The 18,028-nt window shown below is 35.8% G+C and overlaps 1 protein-coding gene across 5 annotated transcripts in view; it reads right to left on the minus strand.

The window, feature by feature from the left end:
* The window catches only part of NFKB1 (nuclear factor kappa B subunit 1), a 124,348-nt gene that overhangs the window by 92,333 nt on the left and 13,987 nt on the right, over positions 1–18,028 (minus strand). For 4 of the 5 annotated variants that reach the window (XM_017877089.1, XM_017877088.1, XM_017877086.1 and 1 more), the window contains exons 2-3: positions 7,284–7,329; positions 2,794–2,872 (exon numbers count right to left, since the gene is read on the minus strand). In XM_017877089.1, the coding sequence (XP_017732578.1) occupies positions 2,794–2,872; positions 7,284–7,322 (118 nt within the window). In that variant the 5' untranslated portion in view covers positions 7,323–7,329. Of the gene's footprint in view, positions 1–2,793; positions 2,873–4,136; positions 4,231–7,283; positions 7,330–18,028 lie in introns of those variants that run through there. The other variant, XM_017877090.1, reaches the window with a different exon arrangement.

An 18,028-nucleotide genomic window follows, 5' to 3' on the forward strand; every position in this document is an offset into this window, starting at 1 on the left:
TAAATGTGAGAGGAGATAAATCTTTAGGTTGAAATTAAAAATAAACTACAACCTAGAAGAATTTATTTTTATTTATTTATTTATTTATTTATTTATTTATTTTTTGAGAAAGATTCTCACTCTGTCACCCAGGCTGGAGTGCCATGGCACAATCTCGGCTCACTGCAATCTCTGCCTCAGGGTTCAAGCAATTCTCGGCCTCAGCCTCCCGAGTAGCTGGAATTACAGGCGCCCACCACCATGCCCAGCTAATTTTTGTATTTTTTTAGTAGAGACAGGGTTTCACCATCTTGGCCAGGCTGGTCTTGAACTCCTGACCTCATGATCCACCTGCCTTGGCCTCCCAAAGTGCTGGGATTATAGGCATGAGCCACCTCACCCGTCCAGAGAACTTATTTTTATCTTTTCAATATTATGATAAATCAGGATAAGGCTAGAGAACTGGAAAAAACAAGGGTATAATTACTTCCTGTTATTATTCAAGAAATTTACAAGGAAGCCAGTTGAAAAATGACTGCATCTGAAATGAAGCATACACAAGAAAAAAAAGGGGGCAGTCACTGGTCAATGTATTAAATTACCATCTTTTGTCTGTATGAAATTCACCCCGGACGTTTTAAATTACTTTTAGAAATATAAGCATAATTTAAAAATTCCCCCCAAATGGCTAGAATTTAATTTTGGATAAGGAAATAAAATTGATTAGAAATAGAAATATTTTCACACTAAGATACAGCCTGTATGACAATGTAACACTTATAAAAATATTCCCTATTACAATGGTGAAAGAACATATCAAGATAGTCCTCTAAGACAGCAACATTTGGATGTCATGAAAAATACAGAGGAGTTGGAAGCATGTTTACATTAAACTTCAAGTCTCCCACTTTTAACTCTGCTAAAACACCTGCAAATCTGCCATTATTTTCCTGTAGGATTTAATTTCCTTTAACTATGTGAAAATTCATGTAAAATAGAGCCATTTTTTCTCTTTCAGGAAACACATTAAAAGTTAAATCAACTAGAAAATTAGATTTGATATGCATATATTTGTTGTTTTAAGGCCAACATTCTTTTGGCCACATTTCTGTGCCATGAAAGGGACATTCCACTGTGCAGAGAAATTTAACTTTAGACCTAAGATTTATGTCGCATCCCATAGTCTTCAACAAGTACTAGATCTACTAAAGGTTTTAGATTTCAAAAAATCTAGTAGACTAAAATAATCCATTTTAGAGTTACAAGTTAATATTGGTTTAGATAATCAACCTCTCTACCTCTTCAAAAATTTGAATACAACACCCTATATATCTTGGACTATAAAAATTGTACTATGACACTACAATGAAGAGGGAAAACATATAGATAAAATGATGGGGTAATAACAACTAACAAATTAGATTTTAGGTGTAATTTGAATAGTTTTCTAATATTATGGCAAAACAATTTCTACAACACAAAGCTGTGACCACAGAATATTTACTGAGATGGTTATTTTGATAATCTTATTTTCATGCCCATAAATCTGAAGAAAAAAATTAAGAAAACATCTGCCTCAGGATACTGTTTGGTATTCACAAGACATTAAGAGGAAATGTGTGTATTTCCTGTGGACAGAACCAAGATCTTATATTTTCAATAATATATTAATACTAAGAAAAATACTTTGAACTCTAGAATTAAAAAGTTCACAAGAAACACACACACTACCAACACATTTACTGGTTCACAGGAAGCTGACCTAGAGCTCAAATTGGAAAGCACTTCACAAGATTGCAGACATGGCAGTCTAAAAATAATGTTTTGTAGGGGTAAAGAGAGAAAAACCTCTGAATAGTAGATCTACTTTTTTCCCTCCCATGAACTCCTAGAAATACTAAAGATATAAACGCAGAAAAAGTTTTCTGATCTAAAGCAAATGAAAAGTAAATACTGTAGTAACCATGATAATTTTAAATGAGAATAATACAAATTGGATAAAATATCCCAATGAAGACAAGCAAGTCCCTGGTAAATAAAAGAGCTGATGCCCACTTCAGTGATTACCAAACTCTCTTTTACACATAACCTCCATAATTCACTCACACTGCTTTTGAACATCTGTTAAGTCCCACTGGTGACGGGTGAAGTGAGGAGAGAAACAGAACATAAAAAGAGCCATCACACCAAGCTTACATACAAATAAATCACTTTTTTTAAAGAAAGAGGCAAAATGAGTTGTTGTTGTTGTTTTTCATTACTCTTATGAAATTAAACAGTTGCCGATGGGAACAATTAAAACAGTCATGTTAGAAGGAAGGATTATGAGTTTTATCCAACTTGTCAGAGTGCAAAGTTATAAGCTTTTATAAAGATGATTTTTCTACTGAGATGATTTTTACAATTTCTGTACACTTTGATTCTCCAGTGACTGGCACACTGGTAGCACACAACAGGCTCTCTTAAATGTTTGAAACAGAAATGAAGAGTGGAGACTGCCTCGTGTGAATCTGGGAGAAAGGACTTAAAAGGAATACAGAGATAATAAAGAAAATCCTTATATTGAGTAAAGAAATTCCTTCTGAGTAGTTCTAGCAGATATGAAATGCAGTAAACCATACAAGGGGTAATTGAGATGAAATATTTTTGCGCAAATATATTTCAAGAAAGTATATTAAAAGATTGGTTTTTAAAACAAATTACCATTTCCTTTCTAGGTATACAACTGAATTTCTAGGAGACACTATTAACAAATCCCACATTTTACTAAGACTGAAAGCAGAACAACAGAGTAACAGGGATGCGTTTTCTTACCTGTTGGCAGTGCCATCTGTGGTTGAAATACTTCTGGATTAAATATTGTATGAGTCAAAGAAGGATCCAAATGAAACATCTGTAAAGAAGAACATTTAAATGTTTCAATCATTATTTTCCTACATTATATGAAAATTTGAAGTTGGGACACCTAAAACTTTATAATAGGAATGAAACTAAAGCCAAAAACAAAAATCTGAAAATATTTTAAATCAGGATTTCAAAAGATCTTCATGAGACCTAGGTAAGTTCTCATGTGTACAAAACTTTATATAGGGTGGACAACGTTTAAGTAACAAAGGGATTTGAGAAGCATAACTCGGCTATAAAGTCCCCAGAGGCGGGGACCTGGTCTAGCTTGCTTACTGGTATATCTTCAGGGCCAAGCACATGTTTATCACAGAACAGATACTTAAATAGTTGCTGAATGAATGATTTGAAGCTTGTACTCTCTTAGAAGTCTAAACAACTGAATATAATCCTAGAAATCAGTATTTCATCTATGGTGGTAAATATACCCCTCATCTAGCTATCCAATGTCAAGGCCTGAAAGAATGACAGAGAGCACCTCTGGGACTATTTACAGAATAACTGAAAATATAACTGACAGTACAAGGAGTAGAAAACCAAGCACTGAGCTCACTCATTTCTTTTACCTTCACTTTCCTAGCAAAACACAAAATACTGGAATTTAGTGGGTGTGGTAAGCTGAATAATGACCCCCTAAACATCTCTGCATCCTAATCCTCAGAATCTGCGAGTGCTACCTTATATGACAAAAGGAATTTTACATATGTCATTAACGTAATGATATTAAGATGAAGAGAGTGTCTTGAATTGCCCAGGTGGGCCTGATGAGAGGGATTCAGGAAATCAAACTGAATATTAGGAGGTGTGACAATGGAAGCACAAGGCTGATATGATGAGAGGGTGGATAAGGAAAGTAGGCAGCCACTAGAAGCTCAAAAGGCAAAGAGATGAGAGCCTCAAGAAGGAAAGCAGCCCTGCCAGCACCTTGATTCTAGACTTCTGAGCTCCTGACTCAGAAGTATAAATTTGTGTTGTTTTAAGCCACAAGTATGTGGTAATTTGTTAGGGCAGCAACAGAGAGTGAGTATGCAGTATATTTTGAAGACAGTAAATTCTATCTTAATAAATTACTATTCATTACTTATCAAAAAAATTTGTAACCGCGGGTTCATTTCAGATTTTAAAACCATATTTCTAAGCTTGCTATTTCTTTTAGCCTAAAGAAGTTATATGGTTGAAATGTCTGTGGACAGCATGGAAACCAGCCATATTTTACTTTTTATGAGACTAGTTAGTAAGTGTGCTGAACTCACTTTTCATTTCTTTTAGTAGCCAGTATTACAGCTTGTCTCCTGTCCTTAGTAGTAAATAATTGGAAGTTCTGCAGTACCGAAGATCTTAGTACGCCTAGTTAAATTAAGAGTTAAGACAAATGTCATTTAAATAAAGAGCACTTCAGATCCATTTGAGGGATGCAAATTTTCAATTGAGGAAAAAAGAATGCGCTTCACTTCAATGCTTGTAAGAGTAAAAACTCACTGATGCTATTCATTGTTTACTGAAAAGGAAATACAGGAATGAAAAGCATGTTCTGCAAAATGGGCCTCATTTCATATAGGATTTTAACAGTCTCAGAGCAAACTGAAAACCTAGCAGGAAAACTCTTTCCTGTGGTGGCTAAATGACTGGTGAGTGGGTAAAAGGGCTCACCTTAGGAGAGAGATATACTCTCCACTTCAGACTAAGAGAGTAGTTGTGTTGTGCTGCAGCTGGCATTGTTTATTGTTCAGGGTGGAGAGCAAATTCCAGACTCCACTAAAACACTAAGGACATGCAAACTTTAGGAAATATAAACCATCAAGCTCAAGCCAAGAAAGAAAAAATCTTCAAGACCTCTTGCCTCAAAAATGGAAATGTCAGAACATGCCCCACCCCTTTTACTGATGATCGCAAAGATGCCCACATAAGAAAAACTTTCAAAATGAATGTTTTCGGCAGGTTTTACTCTTCTGTGGCATAAAGAATCATCTCTTGTTGATAAGATTTCCTGTGTACAGACAGGAAAGGATGGTTTAAAATCAAGCAGAAACAATCCTCATGCTGGTTAGTTCGCCCTTAATTGTTAGAGAGAGCATATTAAAAGCGAAAGGTAAAACAAAGGGTTTTGATAATACAATTAGCCAAATGTCTTTGTTTCAATAAAAGAAAATGTTCCTAGATTTATCCTAAATCATCATTTAAAAAATAAAATTAGAAAGGAGCATCTTAATGCAAAAAGCAATGCATGGTCATTATTTCTAAATCAATCAGAATATTACCCAAAGTAATAAATGCTATATATGTCTATTTTATTTATAGAAATAATACCAGAGCCTTTAAAACGTATTCCACTTCTGGTTTTATTTTTCTGGCTGATTCTTTGCATGTGCAATTTCGGAAATCCACTATTTTAAATGATTGCCACTAAAATTTAAATGTGACCAGGCTATCTTGGCACCTAGTGTTCCTTCTCCTTGTCTAGTCTAGCAAACTACATCTTTCAAATCTCAGCTTACGAAGACCTCCTTTGGAAAGTCCTCCGTAACTCTGCTCTTCCTCCAAGGTAGCACCTAGTGATGCTGCTGAACATTTCTATCCCCCACTGTGCAGAATACTACTAGAGCATATATCACCATATGAAAACAATGTCTGTGTTCTTCCTATTACAGTAGTAGCTTCCTGAAATTAGAGTGTATGTATCACTTATTCTTTTCCCCCTAAGCCAATGTTCTGGCACAAAGTAATGCCTCAATAAATAGCTGATGAATGAACAAATCTCCATGTTTGAAATACTTCTTGGAATCATTAACATGAAAAATTTAATATTGCCATTATAATTGCTCCAGAGTCTGAAAATTGCTTTCAAATGATTATGTATAAACATATACATATATATATATATATACACATACATATACACAAGAAAGAGAGAAAAGAGAAAAGCAAAAATGTTGGTTTTAAGAACCAATGACGAGTTGATGGGTGCAGCACACCAACATGGCACAAGTATACATATGTAACAAACCTGCACGTTGTGCACATGTACCCTAGAACTTAAAGTATAATTAAAAAAAAAAAAGATTATTTAAGATACCATAAAAAAAGAACCAATGTAGATTTGTTAGACTATTCCAACATTTCTATTTATTTTTTCCAACATTTTTCAAAATAAAATACAGGAGAAAAAGAGAAAAGGACACTGCTATCCTTTCATAACCACTAATATAATGATAGGAACAGTTTTATGCTTCCAAAGCACATTCATCAAATATTTTTGACTCATCCCTGTTACTGTGGTGCTAGCATTTCTATATTGCAAGTGAGAAAAGTGAGGATTATGGGGACTAAGTGATTCTTCAAGTCTGAGGAGCTGATCTGTAGTAGTCAGTACTTATATAAAGATCTTCAAATTCTGAGTCCAAAGATCTTCTCACTACAACAATCTGTCTCCTTACTAGATCAGTTTTAAATAAAATTTTTTTTTGGTATAAATTGATGGGGTAAAAGTGTAATTTTGTTACACGCATAGATTGTATAGTGGTCAAAACAGGGTTTTTAGGGTATCCATCACTCAAATAACATACATTGTACTCATTAAGTAACTTCTTATCATCTGCCCCCATCCCACTGCCCTCCCACGCCTCACCTTTCTGAATCTCCATGGTCTGTCATTGCACTCTCTACATCCATGTGTACACATTAAATATGCCAAGGGGCTGTAGTGGGTTAAACTGTGTTCCCTCCCAAAAAGACACCTTTAAGTCCTAATCCCCGATACCTGTGAATGTGACTTTATTTGGAAATAGGGTCTTCAAAGATATAAGCAAATTAAAATGAAGTCATATTGGATAAGGGTGCACCCTAAATCCAATGATGCCTTTATAAGAAAAAAAGAGAAGGAGATTTAGGCTTAGAGACACAGTAGAGACACACAGGGAAGAAGTGCATGTGATGATGGAGGAAGAGATTGGAGCGACACAGCTACAAGCCAAGGATTCCCAGCAACCAACCAGAAGCTAGGGGAGAGGCATGGAACAGATTCTTCCTGAGAGCCTCCAGAAGGAATCAACCCTGCCAACACCTTCATTTCACACTTCTAGCCCCCAGAACTGTGAGATAATGTATTCTGTTGTTTTGAGCCATCAGGTTTGTGGTGATCTGTTATGGTAGCTCTAGAAAGCTAATACAATAGCTATCCTGTAGTGTATATAATTTTTATGCAACAATGTGTATGAAAGCAGGGTGTGTTACTCATTTTACATGACATATCCTCTCCAACTTCACATGAAAGGATGGAGAAACTGAAATTAAAAAAAAATACTAATTTTAGAATTTTTCTAGTGCTAACTTACTGTTGTCTTTGTATATTTTGAAATATGAATATATTTAAATAGAATTGCCAGTGAGATTATGACACTTACTTGTTCAGGCCTTCCCAAATATGGATCATCCTCTGCCATTCTGAAGCTGTATATTAAAACAAAACAAAACAAAACTGTAACAACATAATAAACTTTAAAAATTCTATCACCATGGAATTCATGTAGGAATAAATTGTATTATACCAATAAGACCAAATATAATCCTTTTTTGAAGACTGTAGGAGGAGGACATGATGTAGTTCCTCTTTGGTATCTAAATCTAACAGCAAGGAGATTGCATAATCAAGGAATTACCACTTACGTATGATTCAATACCCTCGTGTTAAGCTCACCACAGTACCCTGAGTTTGGTACAAATGATCTTTATGCTTTGTATAAAAAAATCATACATACTGTGATTCTTAGAAGCCATTTCTTTTTATCACCCTCTGAACTTCAAGGATTCACAATCTTAGTTCCTTAAGTATATTGTTTTCCAACCCTTCATAAACTTTGTGATGGTCCCAGAACTGTCTCAAAGTTTTCTACAAGGTTGAGAAGCTCAAAAGGGACTGATCAGTACTCTGCATAGCACAAGGGGAGGACTCCTATAGTGTACCAGGCTCTGTCCTCTAGTGCACGGGGTCCCCAGACCCTGGGCCATGGATAAGGCAGCACAACAGGAGGTGAGCAGTAGGCAAGCCAGCCAAGCTGCATCTGTATGTACACAGCTGCTCCCCATCGCTTGCATTACTGCCTGAGCTCCACCTCCTGTCAGATCAGCAGCAGCATTAGATTCTCATAGGAGCACAAACCCTATTGTGAACTGTGCATGCAAAGGATCTAAGTTGTGTGCTCCTTAAGAGAATCTAATGCCTGATGATCACTGTCACTGTCTCCTGATGGGTCACAGTCTCCCATCACTCCCAGATGGGATTGTTTAGTTGTGGGAAAACAAGCTCAGGACTCCTACTGATTCTGCATTATGGTGAGCTGCATACTTACTTACTTACTTAATTATATATTACAACGTAAGAATAATAGAAATAAAGTGCACAATATATGTAATGTGCTTGAATCATCACAAAATCATTCCCAGTCCCGAAATTGGTCCCTGACGCCAAAAAGGTTGGGGACTGCTGCTCTAGCGTGTTCCACAGAAGCAAGCTATGTTTCTGCCATTGTCCAGCTGGTACAGAAACTCTGTAATATTAAAAGTGCAATAAAAAATACAAAAATAAAAGCCCTTATTATCAAGGCTATAGGTCTCAGATTTAATCAACTCCAGCTAAACATTAATATACTGCAGGCCCTAGCAATCTTCTATTACCCGGAGGCCCTCCCTGATAAAAGGGAGGAACCACGTGGTCAGATAAAAATAGTATCTAAAATCACATATCATTTGAGATTTACTTTCTTGAGAAATGTCATTATTATTATTCAAATACAAGTTAATTTTATTTAAATTTATTTAGATCAAATTTTAGATATGTGACATGAAAATGAGAAAATTAAAGAAAACAAGGCTGAGGGTAAACATTAATTCCTGGGGTAATTTTCTTTTTTTTTTTCATAAAGTCTATGAAGCAGTCATGGGTACTTAGGACTGAAGATGAGAATGTCAGCTATCCACCCAAATGTGCTGTCTCCTTTCCCATAGTATTAGTATTGTAGCTGGAAATGTGACTGCTTACCTAATGCATACCCGACACTTCGATGGAGTTAGAGATGGCCGGCCATCTGATCAAATGCTCACCAGTGCAATGTTAGAACTCTTGTGTACGACTTCTAGGTCTGGGCTTATGGCCCTTGACATGCTTCCTCCATATAAACTCAGACATGGAGAAGACCTGGCTTCTACCAAAAAGATGATGATTAACAGCCTAGGAGATGGCAGATAAATGAGAGGGAAGGAATGAGGATCCCTGAACAATGCCATGAGACAGATCTGCTCTGACCATCCAGGCTGCTCATGCTGGTGGTGATGAGAGAAAGAAATAAACTTTGTTCTTTAATCCAAATGCACTGTCAGGTCTCTTTGTTCAAATAGTTTAGCCCTCACCCTAATGAATATATCACATAACCCTCCAATAAGCACAAAGTCCTCCAAAAAAGAATCTGATTTTCAAAGAAATCCTCTCCTGCTGGAGCACTATGTGAGTAAGGAAGAGTGAGAAAGCTGATGAGCATTCTAGGGGGATACAGAGCAGTGTACAAGTTTAACAAAAGGGAAAAGGGCAGCTCTGAGTCCTTCAGAAGTTCGTGCAGATTTGCAGGGAAACATTTGACTAAAACAAGAAAGTAATGATTGAAGATATACTGATAGCCACAATTAAACAAATCCCAATTAAGACAAGCAGTTAAAAAAGGGAAAATTGACCTGATACAGTAAAGGGGGTAAGTCACTTGAAATTCAAGAGTTCTATCATGTTGGCTGTGTGATCTTGGATATTAACTAAACTCACTGTGGCCTTTGTTTCTTCATCTGTAAAAATGACAGATTTTGATGGAATGGACTTTTGAAAAGAATATAACCTTGTGGAGCTTAGAATATGTTAATTAGCAAACAAATGCCCATTCAAATAACATATCCCCTAAGTCTTAATATTTTTTGGTAAACTTGGATTTTTACATATATTTATAAGTATATATTTATATCAAAGAATCATTGGCATAGTTTTCAGTTATATGAAGAATACTAGTAAAAAAATTACACTTAAATACAGTACTGAATATCAGCTAGAACAATCAACGTCAAAATCCCGATCCTTAGAATACCACAGGAGCTCAAACTTCCAAGAAAAACATTAAAACCATCTTTGCCTTTAAGCTTTCTGTCAGTCTAGACTGGTCTCCTGAATCTTTATAAACAGTATTAGCCTATGGTCCTCAAAAACAGAGATGAGGCTGTTGACTTGTTAATTATACTGATTATATACATTTAAACCTGTGGATGGGTTTTCCAGACTTCTGAATGTATACAGTTAACACAAAGCAGTCCTCACTCTAATTTTTAAAACTCAAACTAAACCTACTTTATTAGAACTGATGCATGATCACCACTATAGCTAAAACCTTAATGAAAATCTGTCAATTGCAGGCACTAGACAAACTGCCAAATTAAACATGATCTTCCCCTTCAATATCCTCCCCATGATTTATACACCAATTCTTGCCAAAGGATCACAGTTTTAAAAGCCTAACAGCAGCCCAAGGCTCACTTGGGTGATAGTTAAAATCTGAACTTTTAAAAGAGCCTTTGCAAGACAGTTAAGTTCACTGTGAAGAGCTGAAGTAATAGTAACGCTACGGTGATGTCAATGTTAATTCACAATTTAAAAATGAAATGTCAAAAGAAACCAAGAATCATTTGGAAAGGATGAATCACTAAGTAATATTTGCATTAATTGTAAAAGCAGGTTTTATTTCTAAAATGTTGAAATACCAACTAAGCCTCTGGAACTAAAGAATTAGAAAAGACCAGGGAAAACCCCTTCTACCTCCCTGTTCCCCCAGCCCTTCCCCTCACTTTCCCTTGCTCAGTTCTTTGCTTTTGAGGAAGGACCTTGAAGCCAAAAGGGCGATAGTAAGTTTCCGGGGGAGAAGATGGGACTAATCTCTGCATCTCTTTTCCCAATAGTGAGGTTTTTAGGAAGATTTTCACACCACGGAAAAGAAATAGAAAGTGTAGCTAGCCAGCAACAAATAAAATAGCCAGTGAATTGCTTGTATTTTCACATGAAAACATAATGTTACAACTAGCTTAGTTCTGAACATGTGATGAGTTCTATAAAATGTCTAATGGGTTATTTTCTGAACCTCTGTGACAATGCCCCCTCTAACACCAAAGTGTAGCACGAGCTTCTTGGTGAAGGCTGTAGGACTGAGTGGATTAACTTGAAAGCCACAGAATTGAGCCATTAAGGATGGAGTTGGGAGCACGCCTGTCCTTGTAACTGGGGAAACTTTCTAGGATCAGAGATATTCACACTTTTGACTATGACCCACTGTAAGAAAATATATTCTTTCTATTCCACAGGATGTCATTTAAAAAAATAAAACCGTTTCAAACTCATTTAAATGATTTGCAGTTTGAAAAAATAAAATTTTAGGTGCCATCCAGAGAGTACAGTTGGGAATCAGAGAGAAGTGTCTCTACTTTCAATATTATATTCAGCCACAACAGACACCACTTAGGTGTGATTTTAATCCCTCATGTTGGATAGCAATGAGGATGAAACTACAAGAAAAGGGGTGGCTTTTCATCATTTCTCTGCTGGCTAATAAACTGATAAAGAATGTGAGGAAGGCTTTTCCATAGAGGAATTTTCTGGAGAAAACAAAATACTTTGCATAAAATGTGAAACACTCAAATGAGAGTATCTTTTGATTCTGCAATTCTACCTCAGGAATTTGTACTTAAAAATTATCTGAGCAAGTGTGTAAAAAAATAAGTACCAGGATATTCACTGCAGCAAGTAACTGGAAATAATCTATATGTCCTTTGATAACAGATTGTTTAATTATAATTATCCACATTTATAAGTTAAATATTATGCAACTGTTAAAAATAATAATACAGTATACAGTATAATCTGTATACAGTAACTGGAAACTTTTACTCAGTAAGTTATATGTTTCTATATTGTAATTTTCTAACTGAATTATGTAATTAGAAATATATATTTAAATAGGAAAAAGGAGAAATTTAAACCTCTCCTGAATTTAAGGTTTAACTCTGACATCTTTAACAATTAATGACATACAGTGAATAAAACATGATAAATGAGCCAAAACTTCTAAGCACTACTGAAATATTCATAAGAAATACAATAGAAAATTTCAACTTTAAAAGAGCTGCTGATTGACAACTTTCTGATATTGGCTTAGTGGTGATGAAATAAAAGTTGATGGTGGCTTAGTTACTTTTTTTTCAGAAGAGCTGATTTCTGAAAGTTTTTAAAAAGGAATCAATATTTGTGCACTACAACATTTAGATTTATATAAACTAATTTTCCGTGTTTTAAAGCTCCTCCTTCCATTTCCACATCCATGTTTCATTTGAGTGCAATGTGATCAATTAACATGTAGAATAGCTACCTGATAAACACAAATACATTGTGCTTGGAGCTGGTAAAGATAAGGTCCCTGTTTACAATGGAATGTCAATCCAATAGGGACGGCAGACACATATACAACATTCAGCTAGTGAGTTCATACATAGCTTATTAACACGGAGAATAATACACAGCAAATGTTAGCCATTTTATTAGATGGCATAAGAAGCAATATGTTTGTGGTAAATTATAGAAGGAGGAAGATAGACAGCAAAAGCTTTAGACATTCTGAGAAGACTCAAGTATTTTGTTTCCCATTTTACATTTATGGGTCTCTAAGGTGGCTAGCTATGTGTCACTGCTAGATAAACTGTTTGCATTTTGCCCCCAGGGGTCATTTGGCAACATTTGAAGACATTTTTGCCTGTCACAGCTAGATGGGTGGTCCTACTGGCATCTAGTGTATAAAGGCTAGAGATGCTGCTACAAACCCTATACTGCACAGGACACCCCCTCACAATAAACCATTACGCAACCCTAAATATCAATAATGCTGAGCATGAGAAACCCTAACGAACATCATCACATCCTGACAGTGCTTTGGTTCACATGGAGAAAGAAGTAAACTTTACTGACTACCTCATGGGTAAAGAACTGTAGCTAGAACTTCACATATTTCTCTTAATTCTCACACCAATCCTGAGAATCAATGTCCCAGATAAGACACCGAAGCTGAAGGAGAGTAAGCCATTTGCTCAGGTTCATACAGTAACGCTGGCTAATCTGACCCCATAGTCTCTGGCTCTTTCAGTTGTTTAGGAGGCAGAAGTGGTTTTCCTCTTTGGCATAAAACATTATTTATTTTAATATCGCATCTTTGCTTCAGGTCTCCCAAGTGTTCTGGTTAGAGCTAGTCTACCCATAGCACAGCCTGAAAAGCAGAATAGGATTCTGACGATACACAAAATGAGTTCTTCACAAGGCAATCACCTATGAGAATAAAAATACCAAACAATGTTAACTCAAGTGATAGTTCTTTTTTTAAACAAATATTTTCTTTGGTCAATCTCAAAAGACAGGAGAATAAAGAGATTCTCCCTGAACAATGTCCATATTCACTGACGGTATGATAAAAGTATATATACAATTACAATATTATACATAATTATATACATATACTTACATATTAAAACTATACATTTTATATATACCTTATATATAACATATAAGTATTTTATATATTATATATTAATTATATCAAATGTATATTATAATTTAAAACTACAGTATACTGAAATACTACATGAATGTTTTTCTTCCTTCATTAATTTAGTCATTCACCTAAAAATATTTATGACTACTATGTCAACACCAAAGTGCGCAAGAGTGATGTAGTTCCTGTACTCACACAACTTACAGTTGTGGTAGATTGAAAACAATGACCACACATTTTTTTATATGCCACTCAACAAGAGGAAACATTTATTTCTCTGTGCTTTGAGTCTTAGCAGACCTATGGACATACTCTGACCAATAGGAACAGGTAGAAGCGCAAGTTCTAAACCCAGCTTTTAAGAGGCCTTGCAATGATCATTCTCTTTCTTGGAACATTGTTACCATGAGAACAAGCCTGCCCCAGCCCCTGGAAAATCAAAGACCATGTGGAGCAGAGAGAGGTAGTCCTAGCTGAGGCTCGGTAGCACCAGTTGGAGTAGCCAAAACAACTTCAGACAAACAGTAGTAGGACACCAGCTGAGTAGCTACAAACAGCACCAGTCGACTAGCCAAAAGACCTCAGAGATTAGCCAAAGCAGGCCAGGCCAGATGACCTAGGCAGCCCACAGAATTGGAAGAAATAATCAGTATTTGTCTTTTCATTTTCTTTGTGGTGATTTTTTTATGCCACAAAAGCAAACTAATGCAACAGTTTAGGAAGTAGGAAGGCAAACAGGCAAAAACAATGCAATATAGTATGTGTCATAGGAAATGGAGTGTATGTGGGGTATGGGTTAATTACCTTGGTAATTCAGTAATCACACTTTGTTAGAGTTCTAGTCAGAGCCCACTTTGTACTCATTTTTTTACTCTATTGGTTTACTCATTTCCCAACTGAACAAAAGACGCAAGTATAGTATACAAAACACTGTGGTGTATACAGAAAATTAAAACTGTTAAAACTTTCAGAGTGCAAATATTAATAAATCACCATTAGCTTTAAGCAGTGATACCTTTATAAAACAAGTTAATGTTTTAAATCCCTTCACCTGTCTATCTAAAACCAATTTCATCATTCCTGCTGCAGTGAGCCCCATTCTTGACTTTCCAATTTCTGCCAATATATCATTCTCACACATGTCTAGTCAATAACCAATTTCTGCTGATTATTTTCTTCATGTTGCTTCTTGGATCTGTTCCCTTCTTTCCAACATCCTAGGAGAGACCTTTATTGCCTCACTCCTGAATGACAGTAATAGGCTCTGCACTGTTCTCCCTCACTGCAGGGTTTCTTCCTCTTTAAGTATCTTTCACATTATATATTACTTATAAGATAAAGTTCAAAGACTTCAAACACTCAGCACATACATTATTATATTAAATCATATTATAAGCATCAACTACTATTATGTCCCAACCAAAACTCCCTATGATAGACAGATTAATCATTCAAAATGTCTTGCTCATTTCCTTCTTGTACATTTGTTCACAGTATGCCCTGCATCCTGAAATGCCATCTTTTCTACCTCAATAGCACCCACTCTTTAAGGCTCTAGTTAAATCCAATCTCCGCCAAGAAATCCTATATTTTTCCTGTAACCTATAGCTCTGTAGTCACATAATATCTATAACACTTATATATACTGGTGATTTAACACTAGACAGCACAGTTTTACTGCAATCTAACTTTATCTATACATTTATAATCTTCTCAAATGGACAGAAGTGCCTAAAAAGTAGAGATGGGAGTTTTGCTTTTTTGTATTGCCAAATTGGAAGACACTGTTTTGTTTTGTTTTGTTTTAAAAATACTGCATTAATTTTAAGAAGCACTGTAATTTCAAGTTTGTCAGAATGTCAAATTCTGGTTTTAGTTGTCACAGATTAACAGTTATCTGAACCTCCCACCTTGCTATACTCAATTGTGAAGCCATACAAAATACCTAAAGATGTAATTGAAGACACTGGACATCATAGGGCTAGTACATTATAAGGTGCTTTAGATAAATTCTAAATTCGCCCTCACTTTTTGACTGAGGACGCTTTCCAAATCATGACTCAGGGAGAGCCCAAAGAGATAACAGCAATGGGCAGAATATCACAAAGAAAGGCTTTAAACAAAAAGCAAGAGCCTCAGAAATCTACATAGGGGTCAGCTCTGGTCACTGGCCAAATACTAAGCTGTGATACTGTAGGACGAGACCCTGCAAACCTAATAAAAAACAGTTTCTGGCCATCTAAGAGCTAAATGGAAATTCCAGACATCATATAGTGCTGAGAGACACTGAAGTTGTAATAATCTAGGGTGGAAAGACATCACTGAACACTATGAGCATTCAGTTGTGATTTCAGAAAGACCACACGAAGGGCGTTAGAAACATCCTAAAATAAGGGCTACTCTAAACCTATCTTAGTAAAACCAGGTGATTCACCAGTAAATTCACTGCTTGTTACAACAAAACTCAACACGTTTTAAAGGAAGACAAAAATCCCAAACTCTCCTCAATGGAATATCCACAATGTACAATAAAACATAATGAAGCCTGCAAAGAAATAGGAAAATAAGACTGAGAAAAAAAATGACACGAATGATGAAATTAGCAACCAATGACATTAAAATGGCATATGGTCAATAATGTAAAGGAAAAGATGAAGATAATGAGCAAACAGATAGGCGATATCGGCAAAGAAACGCACACCTTTCTTTAAAAAAAAGAACAGAAATTTTAGAACTGAAACGAAATTTCATTAGATGGACTTAGCATATTTAACATTATAAAAGAAAATGCCAATAGACTAGAAGAAAGGTCAATAAAAACTCTCCAAACTGAATCACAGAGGAAAAAGAGGCAGAAAGAAGTGAACACAGCTTCAGTGACCTACAGGACAATATTAAGCAGTCTTACATATTTGTAACATGGAATCCCAGAAAGAGAAAAAAGACAGAAAAGATATTTAAAAAAATACCAGTTGAGAATTTTTCCAATTTTGATTTTTTTAAAAGTCAACCCACAGATCCAAGAATCTCAAAGATCTCTATGCTGGATAAAAACAAATAAAACCATGGTTAGGCATATTACAGCCAAATTGTTAAAAACTAATGCTAGAGGAAAAAAAAAATCCCAAAACAGCAAAGGACAAGAAAGGACATATTATATATGGGGGAACAATGATAAGCATGATAAGCATGATGTTTCTGATGATCATTAGTCACAGTACAAGCTAGAAGGCATTGTAAAGGCACTTTTACAGTGATAAAAGAAAAAAAAAGATTGATCCAGAATATTCAGCAAATATACCTTTTAAAAATAAAGATGAAATTGACATTTTCAAGTAAACAAGAGCTAAGAGTATTCATCACCAGCAGATCTGCTAAAAGACATGCTAAAAAAACTTCTTCGGCCGGGCGCGGTGGCTCAAGCCTGTAATCCCAGCACTTTGGGAGGCCGAGACGGGCGGATCACGAGGTCAGGAGATCGAGACCATCCTGGCTAACACGGGAAACCCCGTCTCTACTAAAATACAAAAACTAGCCAGGCGAAGTGGCGGGCGCCTGTAGGCCCAGCTACTCGGGAGGCTGAGGCAGGAGAAGGGCGTAAACCCGGGAGGCGGAGCTTGCAGTGAGCTGAGATCCGGCCACTGCACTCCAGCCCCGGCGACAGAGTGAGACTCTGCCTCAAAAAAAAAAAAAGATTTTCATAAAGTTTTAAAAGGTTATGTTAATAAAAGTATTTATTTAAAATGATATAAAATGCTTCTGCTAGGATGTTAAGTAGACAAGCAGATACATAATTTGTCTACAAATTACTATCTCAACTATTAAAAAATACACCATGCATAAATAAAAGGCTGAAGGGATCCATGCCAAAATGTTCAACACTCCAAATTACCTCATAGTAGGGATATACTACTTTTATAATTTGAAAAAAAAAAAGTAGTATCATTTTAAAACCAAGAAACAAAAATATTGGCAACTCATTCAACTAAAAACATTGTTAGAAGTGAAACAAACACACAGGTGGACTGAATCTGGCCAATAGGGCCCCAGTTTACAGGTTTCCAATTAGAAAATGGACCTGCAAAACCCATTAGGTCCCTCAGGCCACATCTGGCCTGATACCTGTTTTTGTGTAGCCTACAAGCTAAGAATAGTTTATACATTTTTTACTTACTGGGAAAAAAATCAAAAGGAGAATATAAACATAGCTCATTTTATTGCACTCCATTTTATTGGGTTTGTAGATACTGTGGTGTTTTTTTTTTTTACAGGTTGAAGGTTTCTGGCAACCCTGCTGCAAGCAGGTCTGACTGGTGCCACTTTCCTAATAGCATGTGCTCACTTTGTGTCTCAGTGTCACATTTTAGTAATTCTCACAATATTTCAAACTTTTCCATTATCATTATATGTGTTATAGTGATCTGTGATCAGTGATCTTTGATGTTACTATTGTAATTGCTTTGGGGTGCCATGAACCATGCCCATATAAGATGGTGAACTTTATTTTATTTTATTTTTATTTTTTATTATTTATT

This window comes from Rhinopithecus bieti, unplaced genomic scaffold, assembly GCF_001698545.2.
Source record: "Rhinopithecus bieti isolate Rb0 unplaced genomic scaffold, ASM169854v2 scaffold_9690, whole genome shotgun sequence".
Lineage (NCBI taxonomy): Eukaryota > Metazoa > Chordata > Mammalia > Primates > Cercopithecidae > Rhinopithecus > Rhinopithecus bieti.